General features: G+C 34.7%; 1 protein-coding gene across 15 annotated transcripts in view; it reads left to right on the top strand.

The window, feature by feature from the left end:
- RALGAPA1 (Ral GTPase activating protein catalytic subunit alpha 1) overlaps nt 1–22,583 on the top strand; it is a 261,885-nt gene that overhangs the window by 220,894 nt on the left and 18,408 nt on the right. For 14 of the 15 annotated variants that reach the window (XR_007128538.1, XR_007128539.1, XM_047736015.1 and 11 more), the window contains 2 exons: nt 8,549–8,707; nt 10,346–10,473. Coding sequence is in view for 13 of the 15 variants with exons in the window: in XM_047736015.1 (XP_047591971.1) it covers nt 8,549–8,707; nt 10,346–10,473 (287 nt within the window). In the remaining 2 variants the exon portion in view is untranslated. Of the gene's footprint in view, nt 1–8,548; nt 8,708–10,345; nt 10,474–22,583 lie in introns of those variants that run through there. The other variant, XM_047736008.1, reaches the window with a different exon arrangement.

Raw genomic sequence — 22,583 nt, 5'->3', positions numbered from 1 at the left:
TATCTGTCTGTCAAATAAATAAATAAAGTCTTTAAACAATAAAAAAATAAAAAGATAAAATCTGTATCAGATTGGGACTAAATTGAGGCAACATTTCACTTAATTCAGTAGAAAGGAAAAATATACCTGGTCTCACAATTCAATATAACTATTCTAAACCTTCTTCCTATAGGGGAAAAAAAAAATACCTTAGCATTTATTTTTCTCTATATACTGAGATTTCCTCTTCCCAATTCCCTATGAATCTTGTTCTTAATCTGCTCTTCAGAGCCCTCGTATGTTAGATTTTTCTAACAGGTTTATATTTTAGCTCAATTATAGTATCAGTTTCTTTTTAATAAAAGGTTAAATATTTAAACTTAATCATGGTAACCAGTTGTCTTACACCAGTTCTCCTTAATAAAAAATCACTTTTTGTATTGGTATTTTTTCTCCTGAATTTAATAAATTCCACATTAGTGGTAATAAGTTGAGGCCTAGAACCTGTGTCCTATTACAAATGAACAATTGGATATCATTAGGTTGTCCCCCTTTCCTCTGTAGATATATCTTTAGGTGTGTTAATCCATTCAGTAGACACATTAATGAGCACTGGTTGTAGTGTAATATTGGAGGAAGTAAGGCTCGTTTACCTCAGCATGGAGTTTAATACCTCTAATTAAATTAGGTAGTCGACAGTCAGTATAAAGAAATAGCTGTGCCTCTGGCAAGCTAGAATTATTTATGACTCTGGTTCTTTGTTTTAAACTTGAAAGGAGAAAATCATATCTATCTTACAGAAACTAATTTTAGTTCAAATTTTTTATTTAAAATATCATGTGGTGATTTTGTAAATTATTTTTAAACATTTTATTTTCCCAGAATGAGGGGTAAATATCCTTGAACCTGTTTAAGTGTAGTGTTTTACTTCTTGTGAAGAGAAGCTTTTTCAAGACTCAAGACAGTAGCAGTAGAATTTTTACAACACAGACTATACTTCTTGAACAAATTAATCAAATATTCAGTTGCACAAAGTACTCTCTTAGAAATATACTACCATATCAAAAATCCTCATATAACCCTAGACAAAGATACCTGTTCTATAAATTATCTCTATCTGAGGAAGATTGATGGGGAAAAAAATCACTTAACTGAGTTTATTCTGTTTACTCTTAAATATCACAAGTACTGTAAGCATTGGTATAAAGTGTTCACAGGAGCTTGTCTCATTTCCTTGGTCTCCTTATTCTGGCCACTTGTAAGCTTTGTAAGTAGCTGAATCACCCTGTTAGAAGTTTTACGAAGATCAAGTTGAGATCATTGTAATTTACTTAGTTGGAATTACAGTCTGTCATTTCCTGCACCCCCCAAAAGAGGGTAAAGAGGGGCTTAAGTCAGTTTCCTCTGAAATATTGTTAGTGTAATGGACAGCACTTCCTTTTCTATTTTGGAATTTGGTCACAATAGTTTCCCAGATAAATCAGCTTTGTTGACCTGATTAGTCTGATTCTAATTTTAAATCTGTTTTTCTTTGTCTAGAAATAAAATTGAAATATAGTTTACTTTCCAAAGAACTTTTATGCTAAATATAGTCTGGAAAATGAATTAAAAAACAAATTTAAGAAATAATAATAAAATTTTCATTATTTAGTTAAAGTGTAGTTAGTATAATAGTTAATCGGTGTATAGAAATATACTCATGGTTTTAATCCCAAAATAACAGTCTTACATAACATAATTCTATTTTAATATTCTAGACTCTACCCTTAACCTCCAGTTTCTGTAAATCTACTTTTTATGATAAGAATAGAGGATAGAGAAATGAGGAAATATAAATGGTTCAGAGTAAATTTATCTCACTACTGCAAATGGTGTAATTTGGATGTGATAGCAGTGGCTCCTCATTGCATGTAGAATAAAGTTCTAATTCTTCACTCTGGCCTTCAGTGCCCCATGATTTGGCCACCTGCCTGCCTACCTCTCTGATCACATCTCCTGTCACTTTCCTATTCATTTAGTAGTCTGGTCTTATGGCTGTCATTCTAACCTGCCAACATGTCAAACTCATTCCCATCTCAGAGGGTATGCACTTACTGTTCTTTCATTTGAAATGTTCTTTCTCCACATCACCAGGCTTTCTTATTCTCATTGCTCTATTCTCAGATTCACATGACAGTTTCTCAGAGAGACCTTTCCATGCTAGCTAAAGAAGTCCCCTTCACTCAGTAACGCTATCGCATTACCCTAATTTATTTTCTTCATAGAACTACGCCTCCTGTCACCATCAAAGTGGAATCTTTAAATAAATGCCATAATTACAGATAATTCTGTTTTTATGCTGTGTACTATGTAATGACAAAAAAATTTACCTAGGTAAGTGCCATAGTTTATAGATAAGTTATAGTAATAACTAGATTTAACCTGATCCTGTCTTGTTCCAGTTCCTCTTTCTCAGAGCCCTTTCTCAAGTCTCCTCTTTTTCCCATTATCCTTTTTCTTTCCCATCTCTATTTCTCCATTTCTTCAACACAACAAGCATACAGACTTGAACACCTTCCCCTGTTCTTCCGAGAATTCTGAAGTTTGTGTTTGTCCAAATGTAACCAAAAAAGAAGTCACCCCACATGTCTAAAAACTGTTGCTTCTCCCTCTCTGAAACTTCAGACTCCAACCATTTCCAAATATAATAGCTTTGTTTTCTTGAGTTTCTGTGATGAAAAATATTTTAAAGGAAAATTATACACCCGGCTTCTGGTTATATTAGAAGTCAAGTCCAATAGGAATTTGCCTTTTTTTCAGTTGGTTATTGAGACATTTCAAAAACCAGTTTTCAAGCTGTGGTCTTTTCAAACAAATCTTCTGCACCAAAGTCACATATTTCAATAAAGCATTTTCAAGACTGTCTTTTTAATACTCAGCAATGTGTATTGAGTGCCCACTCTCCTAGGGTAATTGTATACTAGACACCATGCTTATTGTTTTAAGAAGGTTTTCTTAATTACGAAAAATGAATGATCCAGACAGCAAGTAAAAATATGAAAATATGTATGATCCTAAAATGTATGAAAGTATGCTTTTTTAACAGGCTTGAGGAGTATTTGATAGTGTCTATTTTGCTATGTGTGGGTGTCTGGAAAACGGGAAAAATGAGGGGTGGAAGCAGTATTAATCAGTTTAAATTTCTGCGTGTATACCACTATCTCCCAAACTGCCTAACCTAATTGACTTCTGTGTGTTCTTCAAGTACCATTATAGTTCAGTTTTCTTTATTATTTGCATTCAGAGAAGTGTATGTACAGGATTATCGATATCAGTAATTATTCAATTATTGATTTTTTGTTTTTTCACCATTGTATCTATGAGAGCAGCAGAATGCATTTAGTCAGCTCTCTGTATTTGCTAATGTATGAAGAAAAGTAGATGGTAGGAGAGAAGCTTTTTAAGAACTCATGGACTGTTTAGGTATGCAGGATGACTAACATATGATCTAGGACAACAGTATATGAAATAGGAAGAAAAGTACAAAAAAGGAATCTAATGTTTAAAAAAAAATGAAGAGCTTGATACAGTAAGGAAAACAGAAATTGAAGACTTCCAGATTTTGACCCTGAGTAATTATAATTAGTTGTTAGGTACTTTCAATAGAGGTAGGGAAGTCAGAGGGTAAGCTGATTTTGTGAAAGATGATATAGTTACTTTGCATGAAATCTAGTTTCCAGTTTCAGATGAATGATATTTCATGGCATTGAGGAAATCTAAAATTGAATGTAATCTCTGAAATAATCATGGAAAATGAAAACATTTTGTTATCTTAAGATAGGCAAACATCTGATTTTCATAAAAGGACATGAAGTAGTCCATTAACTACCAAAATTAACATTCATGAGCTCCATGTCAATGCCTGATAAAATAGGATTATTAAACAGATGGTTTGTGAGCACTTAGGTAATGAAGTAGTGATCACTAGGAGCCACCATGAGTTCACCAAAACAAATGACATCAAAGTAACTGAATTTGTTTTAATAGGATTACCAGATCAGGGAAGACCATTGACAGTATAAAGCATTTAGCTAAGTTGTTCGTTGTGAACAAGCTGAAGAAATGTGGTCTTAATAATAGTTCAGTAAGTATGTTCATAACTGGTTGTATAATCACTTCTGGAGACATAAATTAATTACTAATGAAAGGCATATAGGGAGGTGGTTAAAGTATGGTTTCTAGAATTTGACTGCCTTGGTTTCAGTTCTGACTGCCACTTACTAGTCATGTGACATTAGGCAAATGAATTTATCTTTTTAAGTTTCAATTCCTCATCTGTAAAAATAGGGGTAATAACAATTATACTTACTTTGTAGCATGTTGTTAAAACTAAGTTATGCCAAAGCACTTAGAATAGTTAAGAATTTAATAAATGTTGGATATTATTTTAACCAGGAGGAACATTTATAATGACTTGCTATAAGGCCGTTACCCAGACTTGTCCCACTTGACATTTTTATCTACAACCTAAATGAAGACACAGGACATTGAATTTAAGGATAACCCAAATCTGGGTCAGAGAGAGCCAATGCACTGAATAGCAGAATCAGGCTGTAAAAAAGACTTTGATAGGTTAAATATAATCTGAACTTGGCAAGGTAAAATTTAACAAAAATAAATATGAAATTCTCCCTTTAGATCTCGCAGTCAGTTTTACTTGCTTAGAACTTTGTAAGAATAAGACTTAAGGTTTTGAATTGACTACTCCTTCCATTTGAGCCAACTTTGTAAAAATGCAGGAAATAATTTAGTTAACAGAGGAAGCGGTCCCCACTATGAGCTGATTGTATTAGAGCATATATTAATTAATGTGTTCATTTCCAGATTCCATAATTTAATAGAAACATCAGTAAACTGAGGTAATAATCCAAGATAAGGAATAGATTTGTAACCTATAAGAGGAGGAACTCTAAAGACACATTTAACATGGAAAAGAAAAGTTGAAATACATATTGGGCCAATCTTCAAATATCTGAAAAGGTAATATATAGAATATAGACTGGATTTATTTGGTAAGGCTCATTTTAGAAGAACCAGCTTCAGGAAGCAATTTTTAGCTTAGTATAAAGAATGTTCTAATGACTGTAGCTCTTTAAAAATGAATGCGCTGACTCAGAAAGGTGTAAAGATCCCAACCCTAGAAGTATTCAGACAGAGGCAGGATTAACTTGTCAGGGATATTGCAGTGGGAGTTGTGTATTGGGTGGGAAATCAGATCTTTAGGGTCTCTTCCAATGCTGATACTCTATAATGTATTGAGGACTTCAATTTTACAGATGTTGAATTTCATTAAGTACTTCATCTTCATGAATTGATAATCTGCAGCCTATATTATATACCCTGAAATAAAATTATTTCAGCAGCATTTGAAGTGAATTTGGAAGAATCATTTGGTTGCCATTTTAGCAGATTCATCCCATGTACAGAAGTCTTGTACTCTGTTTATGAAGTGATTGGTGGGATGCCTGGGTGGCTCAGTTGTTAAGCATCTGCCTTCTGCTCAGGACATGATCCCAGGACCTGGGATCAAGCCCCACATCAGGCTCCCTGCTCAGCGAGAAGCTCGCTTCTCTCCCTCTTTCACTCCCCCTCCTGTGTTCCCTCTCTGTGTCTCTCTCTGTCAAATAAATAAATAAGATCTAAAAAGAAAAAAAGAAGTGATTGGTATCTGGGTACAAAAACATGTAGGTAGGAACTCCTTGAGAGTTCTCAGAGTATAGAAAAACCTGGAGAGTATACACAGGACACAATCTTGTAAGTCCATAAGAGATAAGGAATAAACATGAAATATTATATAAAGTATTTGTGTTAAATATGTCAAACGTACTTCTGAAATTTCTCTTAACTATTAACACTCAAAAATTCACTCAGTAATCTTTCAAAAATGTATGAGATCTATATAGCAATTAGCAATTTCTCAATTTTCATTTATTGTGTTGCAGGTTTTAAAGACCTAAAGATACAAAAACATGCCTAATTATGACAACATAATTACTCTTTAAAAAAATGATAAGGGTGTTCTTGAAGCTTTCCCCTCAGAATGCTTGAACATGTTTAGAATGACATTGTTATATGCGTGGTTCTTTGCCACAAATATCTTCATTAAAGTGTCTTAGTAAAAAAATAGTGTTTTTTTCCATTGAACTTCTATAACAGACTTTTAAGACTCTGTGGTAGATATCTGAAGACAAGCTTTGGTTATATGATAAAACTTTAGTTGCCCTTTTCTCCCATTTCTTTAGATAAGTGGGCACTAGAAATTATAGATAGCTTTGGCAAGAGTTCAAGGGTTAATGTAGCAGATAAATAAAAGGAATTTTCTGTAAATTGAGACCTGCATTATTTCAGTTGTCTTGTCTTTCCTAACCTAACTCATTTAATTTTAAAAAGTAAATACTTAAATTCTTCCTGACAGTGTGCTCAGCTTTTACTATCGTTTATTACTTCAATTATACTTGATATCACTTAGAACAATCTGCCATTTGGAAATCTCAGTATAGCCTGGAGCTTAGTATTAGATCTGGCGGCTATTGTAACATGTACAGCATATGACATTAATGTATCAAAATTAGATTGGATCATCCCTCCTGGTTAAATTTATTTCACATTTCTTTTGTATTCAGTTAACATAAACCTATTAGGAAAGCTGACACATGGGGATGGCTGTATAGGAAGGATATTTTTAAAGTATTTTGATTAAAAAATGAAATTATAGAGCCATGGCTTTTCTAAGTTGTGTAATCTGTTTGGTTTTTAAAAATGTCACAGAGCCCAAGTACTAAATTTATATTGTTCAACGGGTGTGTGTGTCCACACATATATGTGGTGTGGTGTAAATAATGAGAATTACAACTTAAACAATATTTTGATGGTTAGGTTTACTATCATACATTTAGAGCAATAAGTATGTTTATGGTTTCCAAAAATCAAAAATTTTTAATGTACTTAAGCCTAAAAAAAGTATCCTTAAAAGAAAATATTTTTATACTATATTTCTTAAATAATAGATTCTAGTCTATCGATTCAGCCTGGGTACTGTCTTATAATCCATCAAAGTGTTTGAGGGGCATTTCTTGCTTAGGAATACAAATGTTAAAGTTCAGGGATTTGCCTCGTATTTTCAGATTCATTAATGACATTCATAGTAATTAGGTTTTTCTAGATAGACTGCTGTTAGGGACTTTAAAAACCACTAGAACACTGGTTCTTGGGGTTTTTTGTGTTACATACTCCTATTTGATAGACTCTCTCCTCAGAAAAATACACAAAATTTTACATGTAATTTTAAAATATTCACAGACCCTTTGAACCCAGGTTAAGAACTCCATGGTTATGGGGGCGCATGGCGGGCTCATTTGGTAGTAAGTCTTGATCTCTGGGTCATGAGTTCAGGCCCCACACTGGGCGTAGAGCTTACTTAAAAACAAAAAAACTCCAGGGCTAAGGGTAACAGAAGAGAGCGCCTTTTTTGTTTGTTGAAATCACACATTTAACTTTTTTCCTGCTCTGTGGTCTTGAAGCTAAGTAGATTGCATATTTCAAAAACGGAAATGGCTTGTATGTTAGCTCATCAAAAACTATTGATGACACTTACCTAGTTCTCTCTTCCAAACCTTCTAAACCTTCAGCATGTCACACATACAGTGTGTCCATTTATCTGATAGTAGAAAAGCTTATGTGAGATGTGTACCAAAAATGGACTCAAGTGTTTGCAGTGACAGAATCAATTAAGATAACCGAATTTTATATTAAAATACATGTTATATGATAATCTCTATGAAGAAAACTCAAGACTAAAGGGTATTAAGTTCATTTTTTTCTTATAACTTAGAAATTCAACTTTTGGATGTTTTGCTTTTTTATAATTGTAAGCATTTAATGTTAACTCTCTGATTGCCAAAAGCGCCTTTGTAAGCACTACAAATATTTAAACAACATCTTGAGAGTCTAACACATTTCAAGAAGTCTGTTTGGAAGAATTTCATGTACAACATTCCACAGGCAAAGAAACCCTGGAAAGATGTTGAACCAAATACAGTCAACCTTCTCTTAATAGATTTTTTACCCAACTTATGAATTATCTCTTTCTTTCCCTTCTCTTCCTGTTGCCTTCTTAAGGCAACTTTACTGCTCATTGGCCCTTTGAGAGAATGGTCAGAAAAAAAGAAGAATCTTACATCGCTCACTTTTAAAAAACATTTAAACAATTTTGTAAAAGGTTTGGTAGTGGGAAACTAGTATAGTTGCTAGTTAAGAAGATAATTTGGGCTGTATGTGAATTTTTTTTCTAAGTTCTCTGCTTCCCACTGACTGTTGACAGCCGAAAATTTTCTGGTCTTTTGCAGCATCTCCTAATGTTTTGAGTGTTTGTGTTTCATGCGTTGTGAAAAGTGATCAAATGAAATTTACGTTTTTTAATTTCTTTACCTTTTAATCTTTTTATAGTATAGTATAACATATTGTCAGTTGCTCTATGAGGAGTTATATGCTTTTTTCTAAAGCACTATGAACTATTTTCTTGGTTTTCCAGTTGAGACATTTGGGAAATGATGAAGTACACATTGTTTGGTCGGAGCATACTAGAGACTACAGGAGAGGAATTATTCCTACAGAATTTGGTGATGTCCTTATTGTAATATATCCAATGAAAAATCACATGTTCAGTATTCAGATAATGAAAAAACCAGAGGTAAGAACTCCTTATGTTACATTTTAATAATGTATTTTGAGCTCTTTGTGGGTTTGTGAGTTTCTTCTTTCAGAAGGATTAGACTAGGCATATCAGGCTATGAAAACAGGGGGAAGTGAGACACAGACTCTGGTACCTATGTAAATTGTCTAAGTCTGGTTCAGAAAGAGCTGAAATTGGAAAAATAGCAAGAAACTATGTTCAAATGGGAGTGCCAGAGTGGAAGTTCTTTCTACCAAATTCACAAAAGGATTACCTTTTATTAAGAGGATGATTATACTTTCCAAAAAGACACAAGAAGAAATAATCATTCTGTATTTTTAGTTAATATAGCTTACTAAGGATTACATGATTATTTAGTCATGTACCTTAATAAAGGAAAGTTCTACAAAGTCCAAAAAAAAAAAAAAAAAAAAAGTTCCAGTTGGATCTCTTATACTATAGGGCTGAAATACACTTGCAGAAGTATTTTCTTTCAAAATAATTTAAAAAGTGTGGTAGTGTTTTGGTATCTTTCTTACTTTTTTAATTAAATGTTTTTAAATTTATAGAAAACCTATTTTTTGACAGTTGATCATGATCATGATCATGATCATCTTTAGAATTCCTTGAATTAGACTAAGTTTCCCAGGTGGGAATTTAAGCTTACGGCCTGATTTTTTTTAGGATTTATCTAAATCAGAGGTCAGCAAACTATGGCCTACTTACTATTTTTATACAGCCTGCAAACTACTAATGGTTCTTACATTTTTAATGGGATTTTTTTCTTTTTTGTGTTTGTTTTGTTTTGTTTTCAGTGTCCACTCCTCCCTTCCCAGGTTTTTCTTTTTAAAAAAAATCAAAGAGGAGGGTCAGTTAAGCATCTGCTTTCCACTCAGGTCATGATCCCAGGGTTCTGGGCTTGATGACCACCCCACATCCACACCCCCACCCCGACCTCCCCCCGCCCTGCCACCTACTCGAGTTCTCTCTTGTTGGCTCTGCTTGCTTTCTCTCAAATAATCTTTTAAAAAAATAAAAAACCAAAGAAGAATATGCATCAGGGACAACATATGGCCACAAAGCCATATTTTTTGAAATATTTACTATATTATCCACAGCTCATATCCTTGCCTTCAGCTGTCATTTGTACCAACCATATTCAAACAGAATAACTTTGAAACTGTCAATCATCTGATAAAATTGACCAATTACCAAAACATAGATTTTTTTTCCTAATAAACCATGTAATAAAAGTCTTTTAAGTTCTGTAGTAAAGCTGGTATCACACAAAAATAATGAACTTGCTGCCTATAAGGATGTATTATCTTCACTGTGTTTACTCAGTGGAGAAAAAAGAATTTATTTTCAGTGTTGGACTTTTGTGTACAATTGAGGGTACAGAAATTTGAAAACTGTCAGGGAATATGAATTAGTTAAATGAAGCACAGTTCTTTTGAACGGTAAACCCTGTAGACCTTTGGCATTTTTTGTTTATTATCCTGGTGTTAATCAGGGAAAAAAATTGCATTTGGATAGTATTTCTCCCGAAGAAAGAACTAAAGATGAAGTAGAAGCATTTTTGTGTGCAATGTCTTGGTTGTTCTTAAAACTTTTCTCCAATATGAGTATAAAATTATGTTCTAAATTCTCAATTAGGTTCCCTTCTTTGGTCCACTTTTTGATGGTGCTATTGTGAATGGAAAGGTCCTACCCATTATGGTTCGAGCAACAGCTATAAACGCAAGCCGTGCTCTGAAATCTCTGATCCCATTGTATCAAAACTTGTATCCTTTTTAACAGTATCGTTTCTACTCTAATACGTGTCTGTTTTCCAAGGTAAGTATTTCTTATGTGTTAGGCGAATTTCTGTTTGATATATGGTAGAGTTCCTCCCCAGTGTTTGAGCAATTATGATATTTGAGTGATGTATTTTTTTTTTTAAGATTTTATTTATTCATCCAACAGAGAGAGAGAGATCACAAGTAGGCAGAGGGGAGAGGCAGGCAGAGAGAGAGAGACTGAACCAGAGGGCTCAATCCCAGGATGCTGGGATCATGATCTTAGCTGAAGGCAGAGGTTTAACCCACTGAGCCACCCAGGCACCCCTCTTTTATATACTACTAATCAGTACTTATCTTTTGGTTAATTAATAAGGGCCCCATTAGGGTACTCTAATACTCTAGAGTATTGCTGGTACTCTGACACTGTAGATGTATAAAAATAACCAAAATAGTCATCATTAAGTATTCAGTCTAGTTGAGGAAATATGCTGTTTTCAGTGCATGTGTTGTAACAGAGTTACATACAGTGTTTTGGATGTATAATGACAAGCAGCCTCTCAGCTGGAAGGGGTAGTGGTGTCAGGAAACACTTATGAGAAATGTGAGGATTGAATATTGAAAGATGATGAATAGAGTTAATCGGGTGGATGAGATTGAGAAGAGCATTCCAGGCAGAGGGAACAAGATAAACAAAGATGTGGAAGTATGAGAGGACATGGAGTGTTTAAAAACATGGCTTCTGGAGCCAGATTTCTGGACTCAGGTGCTGGTCATCACTTCCTTGGCTATCTAGCCTTAGGCACATTATTTAACCTCTCTGAGCCTCAGTTTCCATATCTATAAATGAGAAGGATAACATCTAGCTCATTGTGTTATGAGAACTGAAGGAGTCAATATGTATAAAACTCTTAGAGCAATGCCTGGCATATTTATTTATATATACACACACACACACACAGGTTTTTTTTTTTTTAAGATTTTTATTTATTCATTTGAGAGAGAGACAGTGAGAGAGAGCATGAGCGAGGAGAAGGTCAGAGGGAGAAGCAGACTCCCCATGGAGCTGGGAGCCCGATGTGGGACTCGATCCCAGGACTCCAGGATCATGACCTGAGCCGAAGGCAGTCGTCCAACCAACTGAGCCACCCAGGCGTCCCACACACAGGTTTTTTTTTATGATTTTATTTATTTGACAGCAAGAGATCACAAGTAGGCAGAGAGGCAGGCAGAGAGAGGAGGAAGCAGGCTCCCCACTGAGCAGAGAGCCAGATGCGGGGCTAGATCCCAGGACCCTGGGATCATGACCTGAGCCAAAGGCAGAGGCTTAACCACTGAGCCACCCAGGTGCCACAATATATATACAATTTTAAATTTAAAATTGTTTTCTGATATTCCTTTCTAAAATGAATTTGTGTTTCCTTGTACCTTTTCTGTATGATTAAAAACATTTCAGTTATTTTACTTTTACTTAATAAGTTGTTAAGCTTTACAAGGAAGGCTTTTAAACTATCCTATGTTCTGTTACACATGAAATGGATTTATTGTAAGTCTGCCACATACATTCACTTCTTTTGATGAAAATTTTGATGAAAATTGACTTAATCTTATTCCTATGCCATTTCTCATGTACTCTGACACTGTGAAATGGAACTATAAGTAGATCATGACATCGTACATTGATTAAGCTTAATGACATTTATGTAGCATTTCTTATTTGTAACAGTTCTATCTTCACTTACTGTTAAGTTGAAAGTTAAGATTTGAAGTGGTCATTGTGAAATGTAATGATTTGGTTTATTATTTCCTGAATATCTCTAGAAAGGTAGCTAATCCTTCAAGGAATATATAGATTATTATCCGTAAACTAATTTTGTCCACATTGTCAGCTCCTCTGAGGTTGTCTTCTTTCTGACCTTTGCCTCCTTACAGTTTGCCTGATCCTGATGTTCATCCCTAAGGTTAGTGTCCTCTGCCATTTCTTTGGAAAAGTGATGAGAGAGATTAGACTGTAGTATAAAACTCTTGTTTGCCTCTTGTGTCATAAAACAGGAATTCAATTTTTTGAGCAAACACAAACTATTTCTGCCCAAAGTACAAACATTTAAGATGCATACCTTACCAAGTAGTTGAAAATACAAAATTTATTGGGGCTATGGCTTGATTTATTTTTCCTGCACCAAAATTCATACTCTTGAGAACTATTTCAGATTTGCATGTTGTCTTAGAGGTATGGTGGCTGGAGTTGCAGTTAAAAAAAATACTGATTTTAACTCAGGCTCTGCCTTGTGATCTTGGTCTAGTCACAGAATTTCTAAACCTCACTTTCTTTGTCTGCAAAAAAAAAGATTATACCCATCTCAGAATTATTGTGAAGATTAAATGAGGTAATGAATTTGGATGTGCTTAGTAAATGAAATAGGATACATTATTTTGCACAGCAATGAATTCTGTTATCTGTAAAGATTATAGTCAATAGTAAAACAACTGTACCCAACACCAAGGAATTGCCTAATTGGGTTTTATGTTTGGTTGGTTGGTAGGTTAATTGACTGGATTGGATTTTTCAGGCCTGTTTCTTGAAGTTTTTTAATAGTTAGCTCATCTTGCTGAGACATTAATAGATACCACATTGGAGAAAATTTCTAAGATGAAGAGAGATAATTTCAGATTGAAAGAGTAAACATGAACACTTTATTTACACAGCAAATATGAGCAATTTCCATCAGCAGAACCACTTCTAGAACACTCAGAATAAAAACACAAAATCACACAGCTTAAAGAAATTTTTCTTGACTTGATAGCTTGAATTTAGAACCTATATGGAAATTATTTCCCTATACTTTTTAAAGATATAATAAAGATGCTCCTAACCTTTGCTCATCTGAGGAATATATATTCATCTTTTACAAGGTTTCACAAAGTTCTGTATTAATTCTAAATGTCCAGGGAAGTGATTTCATACAAGTAGATTACTCGATTTTAAAATGCAACCTTATATACTAATTTATAACTAGGTGTTTTTAAGATGTTGAAATATAGACGCCTTTAAATTTTAAATAATAAATACATCTCAGAAATATATTAAATTTTAAAATGTATGTTTTTGAAAAATCCAGGTAAGTTCCCATTAAGGAAAAAAATCATGTGTTCTAAAACAGATCAATAGAACTTAACAGAAATTACAACAGAAATTGAAATAGAAGTAGGCTTTGAAAACCACCAGTTACTACTTTATCCTCATAAGAGAAATAAAGTGATAAAAGAATATCTAATAAACTCACTTATGTTTGGATAATTGTACTGCTGTGTTAGTTATTTTATGCCTAATAAAAGTACCCACTAAGATTCCACAGCATAAATTGTGCTATTTATGAACATTAAATACAGTTTAAATTTTATCCTGGGAACATCTTCTGTAACTATGAATCTAATGTTGTTCACTAAATGAGGACAATATTGATTGTCATATGCTGTCCAAATCGATCATGCTGGCAGCCAGAATTACAGTAATCTGTCAGTATCGATGACTGTCTTTCAAGCTTTGAAACCTCTCCTTCACTTCACTTGTTATTTCTTGCGTTACTTGTACTTGAAAAGTATTTTCTTGCAACCTTGGTCTTTGTCAGCTAGGTGGGGGGTTTTTTTGTTGTTTTTTTTGTTGGGTTTTTTTTTTTTTTTTTTTTTTTTTTTTTTTTGGTCTCAAGCTCAATTTGTTGGTTTGATCATGCAATTAGAATTGAAATGCAATGCTGGGGAGGAAGAATAGGCAGATTCTGGGTAACCAGTGGACCTGAGGGGTATTTCAGGTTGATCTTAGCCATCGTTTGTTAGTTACCTGTTGAATGTGTGTGTGTGCATGTGTGTGTATGTGCTGGAGTTGGGTTGTTTTGTTGTTGTTTTAATTTTTTTTTTTTTTTGGCTTTTTTCTTGAAGTGGGAATAATAATGTCATAGTATTAATTTCATGATCATAGCTATCATTATACTATACCTTAAATAAACATTTTAAAACAATTCTTTTATGATCCTAAAGATATTTCATCTATGTACAAATGTTAAATATGATGCTATGTATGTACGGTTTCTTTTTTAACAGATTTATTATGCAAAGAAATTTTCAGAAGTTAATAGCATATAATCTTGTTGTATTAGAAACAGAATCAATAGAATGTAGGTACATATATACATAAAGAGAGAGAGAGATTAATTTTAAGGAATTAGCTCACACAGTTGTGGGGACTGGCAAGTCTGAAGTCTGCAGGAGTTCTTAGAGTTGATATTGTAATCTGAATCAGAAGGCATCTGGAGGTAGAATTCCTTCCTTCCATGGAGACTTTGGTCTTTTCTCTTAAAGCCTTCAACTGATTGGTTGAGACCCACCCACATACATTATAGAGTATACTCAAAGTCTCTTGATTTTAAATGGTAATCACTTCTGAAAAAAATACCTTCACAGCAATGCCAAGACTGGTGTTTAACCAACAACTGGATACCATGACCTAGTCAAGTTGATAAAATTAACTGTCTCACATATCTCATTTTTCTTAAATTTTTCTTTTTAAACTTTCTTACTATAAAATATAATTTGAAACAAGAACATAAATTCTAAATATAGTAAATGGTGAATAACTAAGTTTAACTACCTCCAGCTCAAGAAATAGAACTGTATGTTATTCCATCAAATTATTTCCTGATCACTTTTTATGATAGTAGTAAAGATTTGAGAAACAGGTAGAGACAAAACATAGCCTAGCCTAGACAACATAGGTTTAAGAATACGGTATGAGGGACGCCTGGGTGGCTCAGTTGGTTGGGCGGCTGCCTTCGGCTCAGGTCATGATCCCAGTGTCCTGGGATCAAGTCCCACATCGGGCTCCTTGCTCGGCAGAGAAACTGCTTCTCCCTCTGCCTCTGCCTGCCTGTGCTCGCTCGCTCTCTCTCCCTCTGTCCCTGACAAATAAATAGATAAAATCTTTAAAAAAAAAAAAATACGGTAGAAATGGATGTAACAAAATATGTGTTAATTAACTTATCAGTAAAGCTCTGATCAGCAGTAAGCTATTAGTAGTTAAGTTTTGGGAGAGTTAAAAGATTTGGGGGCTGCATAGGGTGTTAGCACCCCAGCCTCCCTGTTTTTCAAGGGGCAGCTATAGATGGTAATTTTTTCTCCAATAAACTTATAATTTAATAGGGGAGAGAATAATATATAAATTAATTATAAAATATGACATAGTAGGGTTATAGATAAAATGCTGCGGGAGTTCTAAGGAAGAAGTTATTACTTTGAGAGTAAGAAAACAAAGGAAGAATGCATAGAAAATCTGGGCCTCAGAGGGTGAGATTTTAGCAGATGGAATGTAGCATGTCTGTTACAATTCTTTTTTTTTTTTTAATTTATTTATTTGACAGACAGAGATCACAAGTAGGCAGAGAGGCAGGTAGAGAGAGAGGAAGGGAAGCAGGCTCCCTGCTGAGCAGAGAGCCCAATGCGGGGCTCAATCCCAGGACCCTGGGATCACAACCTGAGCCGAAGGCAGAGGCCTTAACCCACTGAGCCACCCAGGCGCCCCGTCTGTTACAATTCTTGTAATTTATATTTAGGGGCTTTGTATGTATGTATATAATATATATGTGATATTCTGAAATACACACTATGCGGATATATAAAATTAAATGGCATCTTTAAAAAACACATTCTTTCTAGGTTTAATATTCTTTCCTACCAAACCAATATTATTTGATTTGTTCTAATCTGTTTAGATTTGACCTTTTTGTAAATGCCAGAATTGGGTTTCTGTTTACCTTTATCAGGCAAATTACCAGAAGTCAATGATCATTCTTCAATTAGTCACAGTTTGTTATCCCTGCAGTTCTGCTACTCAGATGTAAAGAACTTGTTGCAAAAGTATGAGAGCCAAAATGAAATGAAATGTAATTGATTGGCTCCACTAATGTAGTTGGCCATTCATTATGATAGAACGTTATAAAACCTCTTAGGGAGGCCCATCAATATTGCTGCCATTTCGTGTTAGAAGAAAGTGAGTTTATTGAGAAACTACATAATTTTATGTATACTGTTTTTTTTTTAAAGGATTTTATTTATTTATTTGACAGATTACAAGTAGGCAGAGAGGCAGGCAAGAGAGAGGGGGAAGCAGGCTCCCCGCTGAGCAGAGAGCCTGATGTGGGGCTCCATCCCAGGACCCCGAGACCATGACCTGAGCCGAAGGCAGAGGCTTTAACCCACTGAGCCACCCAGGCGCCCCTGTATACTGTCTTTTGAAGATTATTTCTTCAGAAGATAATATTCATAAATATGGACTGTCCTTAATTTATAAATTAGATTTTAAAATGTGGAAGCTGATTGGTTGGCACATCAGCCCAGGTTTCAAAGTCTAGAACCACTTAAGTTTTGTTTTAATCTGTAAAAAGAATACCAAACTCAAGACAGCTGTAAGGATTAAATTATCTATATGAAGCACTAAGTAGCCTGTCATGTAGCAGGAGCTCAGAAAATGATAGTTATCTGATACTTGATGGTATTATCATGCTGTACACTAGAAATATTCCTCTAAGACACAAATAGAAGTATATATAAGTATATGAAAAGACTTGTGCTGGCTCTTGACTATATTGAAATTGTTATGTGAATTCTTTGACTACATGCAAGCAGTGCTTATTAGCTTAACCCTTCCAACCTCATATCTCTTACTGTATATACCTGTACTCCTTCCAGCTCTGCCTCCTCCCATCCTTACTCTCATGTTCTACCATACTAACACCCAGGACACCCTGTCTAGCTAGACCATATAGATCATCCCTGAATGCCCTTCTCTTTTTCTGTTTTTGCCCCATGAATGCCTTTCTCTACTATCTTCCATGTAATATACTCATTCTGCATGATCCAAACATTGTAAAGAAAAGAAAAAAGAAAGAAGTTTCCTTCACTAGCAACACACTGCCTTATAACATTTTGTTATAGGACTTAATGTGTGTGCCCATATTAATAAGTCTTACTAATCCTAGTAACTTTTAGCATAGCAATAAATGGCTGGCAATTTGTTGTAATAGTACAGGTTAGGGTAGATGGATTCATGGGTGGATGGATAAACTGTTAATTTTTTCTTTAACAGAAAATTTCTATTCATTTCCCCATGTACTTTTAAAAATAAGTTGTTCATTATTGTAATATTTGGTGGTTTGTATTAATCTAGGCTACAACTGTAAGAACATGCTGGATAGGAAGAAAAGGAAACCTAAGAACAGTAGAAACTGCCTCTGATACATGAACAAGCCAAAATAGCATACACACAAGGGTGTTGTATTTTGACTGATGCATTATATTTTGTTTAAAAGATTTTATCCGTTTATTTGACAGAGATCACAAGTAAGCAGAGGAGGAAGCAGGCTCCCCGCTGAGCAGAGAGCCCGATGTGGGGCTCCATCCCAGGACTCTGGGATCATGACCTGAGCCAAAGACAAGCTTTAACCCACTGAGCCACCCAGGCGCCCCTGATTCATTATATTTTTATTAGAGGGCATTACAGTTTAATGAAAATAATTTTCAAAGATCAATAGTCAGTGAGGTTTCCCCCTCCACTTGTGGGGCAGAGGGACAGGCAGGATCTATCAAGGAGAAAAGTGAGCCAAAGACACTTGTGTCTTGAAAGGCCAGATGTTGTCTTAAGAGGAGTACAATTTAATGTCCCCCACCCCCACTCCCCAAGGATGGAGGCAGCCGTGGTTATAGTCCTGAAGGCTTACACTCCCTGCTGAACAGCCAGGAAGGTGGTAGCCACAGGAGAGCTGAAAGGGGCAGCTGTGGGAGTCTACATACTGCTGAGTTTCACTTCTTGAACCTTCGCACCACCTACATGAGTGATTCCAATAGGAGCCCTCAATATCTTAAGTGCCATTTGTTCTACATACTTTCCAAATGAAAGTATGTAGAATCTATATACTTTCTAAATGAAAGTATGTAGAACTTCATGGACAAATTGGTTATTTGTTACAAACTCCAAGATTTATGATTGTGGTCCTTCATACTTCAAAAGAAGAGAATTCTTTAAATAAATTGTCTCACCAACTAAGTGATCCAGGCTTTGTGGCTTTTGAAATACTTGCAGCCTTGGTGCCTTTGATATTAACCGTTGTGGTAGGACCTCTCTAAAAGCAGACAAACATTCTTTCTTACTTAACAATGTGCTCTGTAATGGGAGCATTTCAGTCTCCTCTGTTGAAGAAATGGGCATCACTGTTGAAGGGTTTTGTGTTGTTTTAAAAGCTTGTGATTAAACATCCCCCTCCCCTGGCCTGGATTTTACTGCTAAACTTTATAGTCTATGTATGCACACAGTGTAAACAGGAACCCTGGATATGTGCAACTCTTCTATTGTGATGCTAATATATTCTTATATCAGTTTTACTTTATTCAGCTTTCCTTTTTTGAAAAATGACAATATGGGATGCCTGGGTGGCTCAGTCGGTTAAGTGACTGCCTTCAGCTCAGGTCACGATCCCAGGGTCCTGGGATTTGACCGCACATCAGGCTCTCCACTGAGCAGGGAGCCTGCTTCTCACTCTCCCTCTGCCCCCTGCTCTGCCTACTTGTGCTCTCTAGCTCTCTGTTGAATAAATAAAAATCTTTTTTTTTTAAATGGCAATATATGCCTATTGATGATGTTATTGGTATTTTGAGAGATTTCCGTACAATCATTGTGGGAATATTTTATTGCATGCCTTTAAAGTTCTTACTTTTGGTCTAGCAAATATGCCTTTGTCCTTTCAAAAAGATATAAAGGCAATAAATGTAGGTCTCTGCTATGTAATAAATTTTTCATAATAGTGAAGTTTATCCTATAGAATTTCACCAGTGTCTGAAAATGGCATCTTTTAATGTTCTTTAGAGATGATCATTTTACTAATAAAAACCAATAATAATTACTTTTCCTGTATTTAAACAATGGGAACTCACAAAAATGACTTCAGTATATGAGCAGCTTCAATTCATTATATTAATTGCAGAGATATTTTCAATTTTTATTCTCTTCCAAGAACACTTAATGCCCCAATGACAGATTCATAAGTATTAAAAAAAGGCTATACTGAACAACATCAAAATGACTTCAAAATAAGTATGTTTAAGATCCTCTCAGAAATAAAGGAATAAAATCTTATGAAATAAGTCATTATAAAAGGGAAAAAAGTGACTATCTCAATAGAGGTTGAGTAGCATCCAAACTTGTTCATGTTAAAAAAAAAAAAGTTTATATTTTTTTACCCCAAAAAAAAGGTTGCTAAGCAATTTGGGATCTTTCATTTAGTCACACATATTTCTTGACTACCTACTATATGCGAGGCACTGTGAAAGAAAAGCTAGCAATAGAAAGAGTCACTGCTTTCAAAGCATACAGTCTGGTACAGTCTAGATGGATGGATGGATGGGTGAGTAGTGAATGAATGAAGTGTCCTCTGATGAGTCCAGCAGTAGTGATATCTCCAAAGTAGGATGGCAAAAGTGATTAATTTTATTACAGTGGGAGAGGATAGTGGGGAGGAGGAAATTAGGAATGGTTTTACCAGGGAAGCACGAAGGGATAAAAGTGTAACATGGCTAAGAGATAGGAGTTCCTCAGTATTGCGTGATATAAAGCAAAGTAAAGAGTAATAGCAGATGAGGTCCAAACCAAATAATGCAGTCAAGCAGAAAAACAAAATAAAACAAACTTGGTTTTGTAATGTTACTACCGATAATACAACAGCCAGTGTCTGAGGTGACAATTCCTTTTGCTTTTATATAATTTTTATGTCTTGAATAGCAGGGTAAGGTTGAATGTATTTTCCTTTTATAGTAAAGCCTTTCTAAAATGAGTTAGTCTATAGATTATTTAAATAATTTTTTATACTTAGTTATACTGTAATTTCCAGGCTAGTTAATAGTAATAGCTAGCAATAAGACTAAGGAATTCTCTAAATGTTTGATAATATTTACGTACATTTGCCATTTTAAAAAGAGCATTTGAAATTTTTGTCATCTTAAGTTTTATGGTGGACTCACATTCTTGCATAACAAGCCTTCTTTACACGTTTCCTGTAAAGTACTTTTAAGCCTTTTTGTGCTTTTACACACTATTATGCTTTTTTATGTTACTGATAAATGAGGCATTTTTTTTCATCCTCTTCTGATAGCACATTGGCTTTGTGGCAGAAATAGTAAAGGAAAAGAAAGCACTACCACCATCTTACCTGTTTTTTCAAATCCAGTGTGGCAGTATGGTCTGCATAAGCCAGTCTTAACAGTTGGATCATACCGTAGTGCATGCAGTACAAGGAAGGTAGAAAACTATCAGGTGTTGAACTGTCTTTTAAAAATAACAAAATGAAGTTTCTCTACTTCCATCTTCATTAAATTTTCACCTGTGGGATAGAACAGGGCCTTTTTTTTTCTCTGTTAAACCCTTTTTTTTTTTTTATTAGTGATGAAGATGCAGTGGTATGTTCACATTATTGTTCACTACACCTACTGCATAATGTACAAGTTTTATTCTAGTCTTTGTTTAAATATAAAAAGAGCAGTAGATATAGATGCTATTTGTGGATTTCAGAGAGCAAAGAATGAAGGATGTAAAGCTGAAATTAGTCTTTAACCTTGTTTGACAGGAATTGCAGTGCTTTTAATCCATTCTTTTCCTTTTACTAAACATAAGGGGTTTTGCCATTGAATTTTTAATAACTCAATAATGGAATTAAAATTAAACTATGGGTCACAAATCTCCCCATTTTCTTCTAACTGCTTTTCCTCTCAAACACTAGAATACAGCCTATTTAAATCTTAACTTTTGCTTGCCAAACCACTGTTACCGTCCATCTGTTCATGCCAATTGTAAAGAAGGTTTGGTTTTTAGTGAAGCTTTGCATTTCACATAAGGTATGTGAAGTGAAATTTCACAAGGGACATGATGGATCCTGATTCATAGTGATAAACCTTTGGGGCCATCAGGGTTGGCATATGGTCCAGTATGATATGAAGGCTTGGGTTCCCTGGCTTCACTTCTTTGGCGTGAAGCTGATAAAACCTGGCTCTTGAGTATTATTTCACTGGACACCAATCATGGGCAGCAGGAACTGCCCATTTAACTCTCTGTGGGAAGGAAGCCCAGAGAGCATTCACAATGGTACCATTGTCGAGTTGCAAACTGCTCCGAACAGCTTGACAGCACTAGGGAGGAGGGGAAGGGGTTGCTTTACTAATTGCTGTTCAGAAAAGAGAAGGAACAAAAATAGCTGTTGTAGAACTGATGTTTCTACATTTACTTACTCTTGATAGGAGTGTTGACTTTTATTTAGCACATACCTACTATAAAAAGAAAGCAAATAAATATACTTAAGCAACCACCTGTAGTAATTCCTTGTTAACATGGCATTATAACAGAGCAAAAGTCAGTTTTGATATGATATTTTTTTATGTTTAGATGAAAATGTATTTTTTTAATCTTCATAAAAAATTTTTTAATTTAGAATAAGGGAAAATGGATTTAAACTAGCACAGTCCATATATCAGATAAAGTTAAACACAAATTTGGCTTAATTTCCCTTATGCTGTGTTTTTTTTTAGAATTTCCAAATATCTGAATACCTACAAGCTACATTAATATAGAAATGTAAATTAATCTTATGCATAACAATTGCAAGTGCTAAAATAATCCACTGTAGATAAACTAGTCCTCAAATCTTAGGATTAAATACCAGATTTATCGTTTAAATGAATAGCTGATAACTATTTCAATCATTTCTGGTTCTCTCTCTTTCTCTCTCTCCTTGAAGTCTGTTTCAGGTATATTTAAAAATAAGAGGGATGTTTCCCTTTTTATGAAGCATTGTATGCCCTGGTATTTGTATACACTACTGCTGGCCTTTCCATTTTTTCTGGTTGGTCTAATCCAGTATTTGGTGGTTCTGATGCAAAGAAACAATGAGCTACTTCAACTTACTTCAGCCTCCAGGATCCTGACCCTATAGCATATTTCCATAGATGATGATTTCAGCTGAACCTAAGTTGACTAAATTATATTGCAGTATTATAATTTCTGCAACATGTCCGTTAATTTATAAATT

Source organism: Lutra lutra, chromosome 7 (assembly GCF_902655055.1).
Source record: "Lutra lutra chromosome 7, mLutLut1.2, whole genome shotgun sequence".
NCBI lineage: Eukaryota > Metazoa > Chordata > Mammalia > Carnivora > Mustelidae > Lutra > Lutra lutra.
The sequence above is the reverse complement of the archived record's forward strand: the minus strand, read 5'-3'. Positions and strand labels throughout refer to the sequence as shown.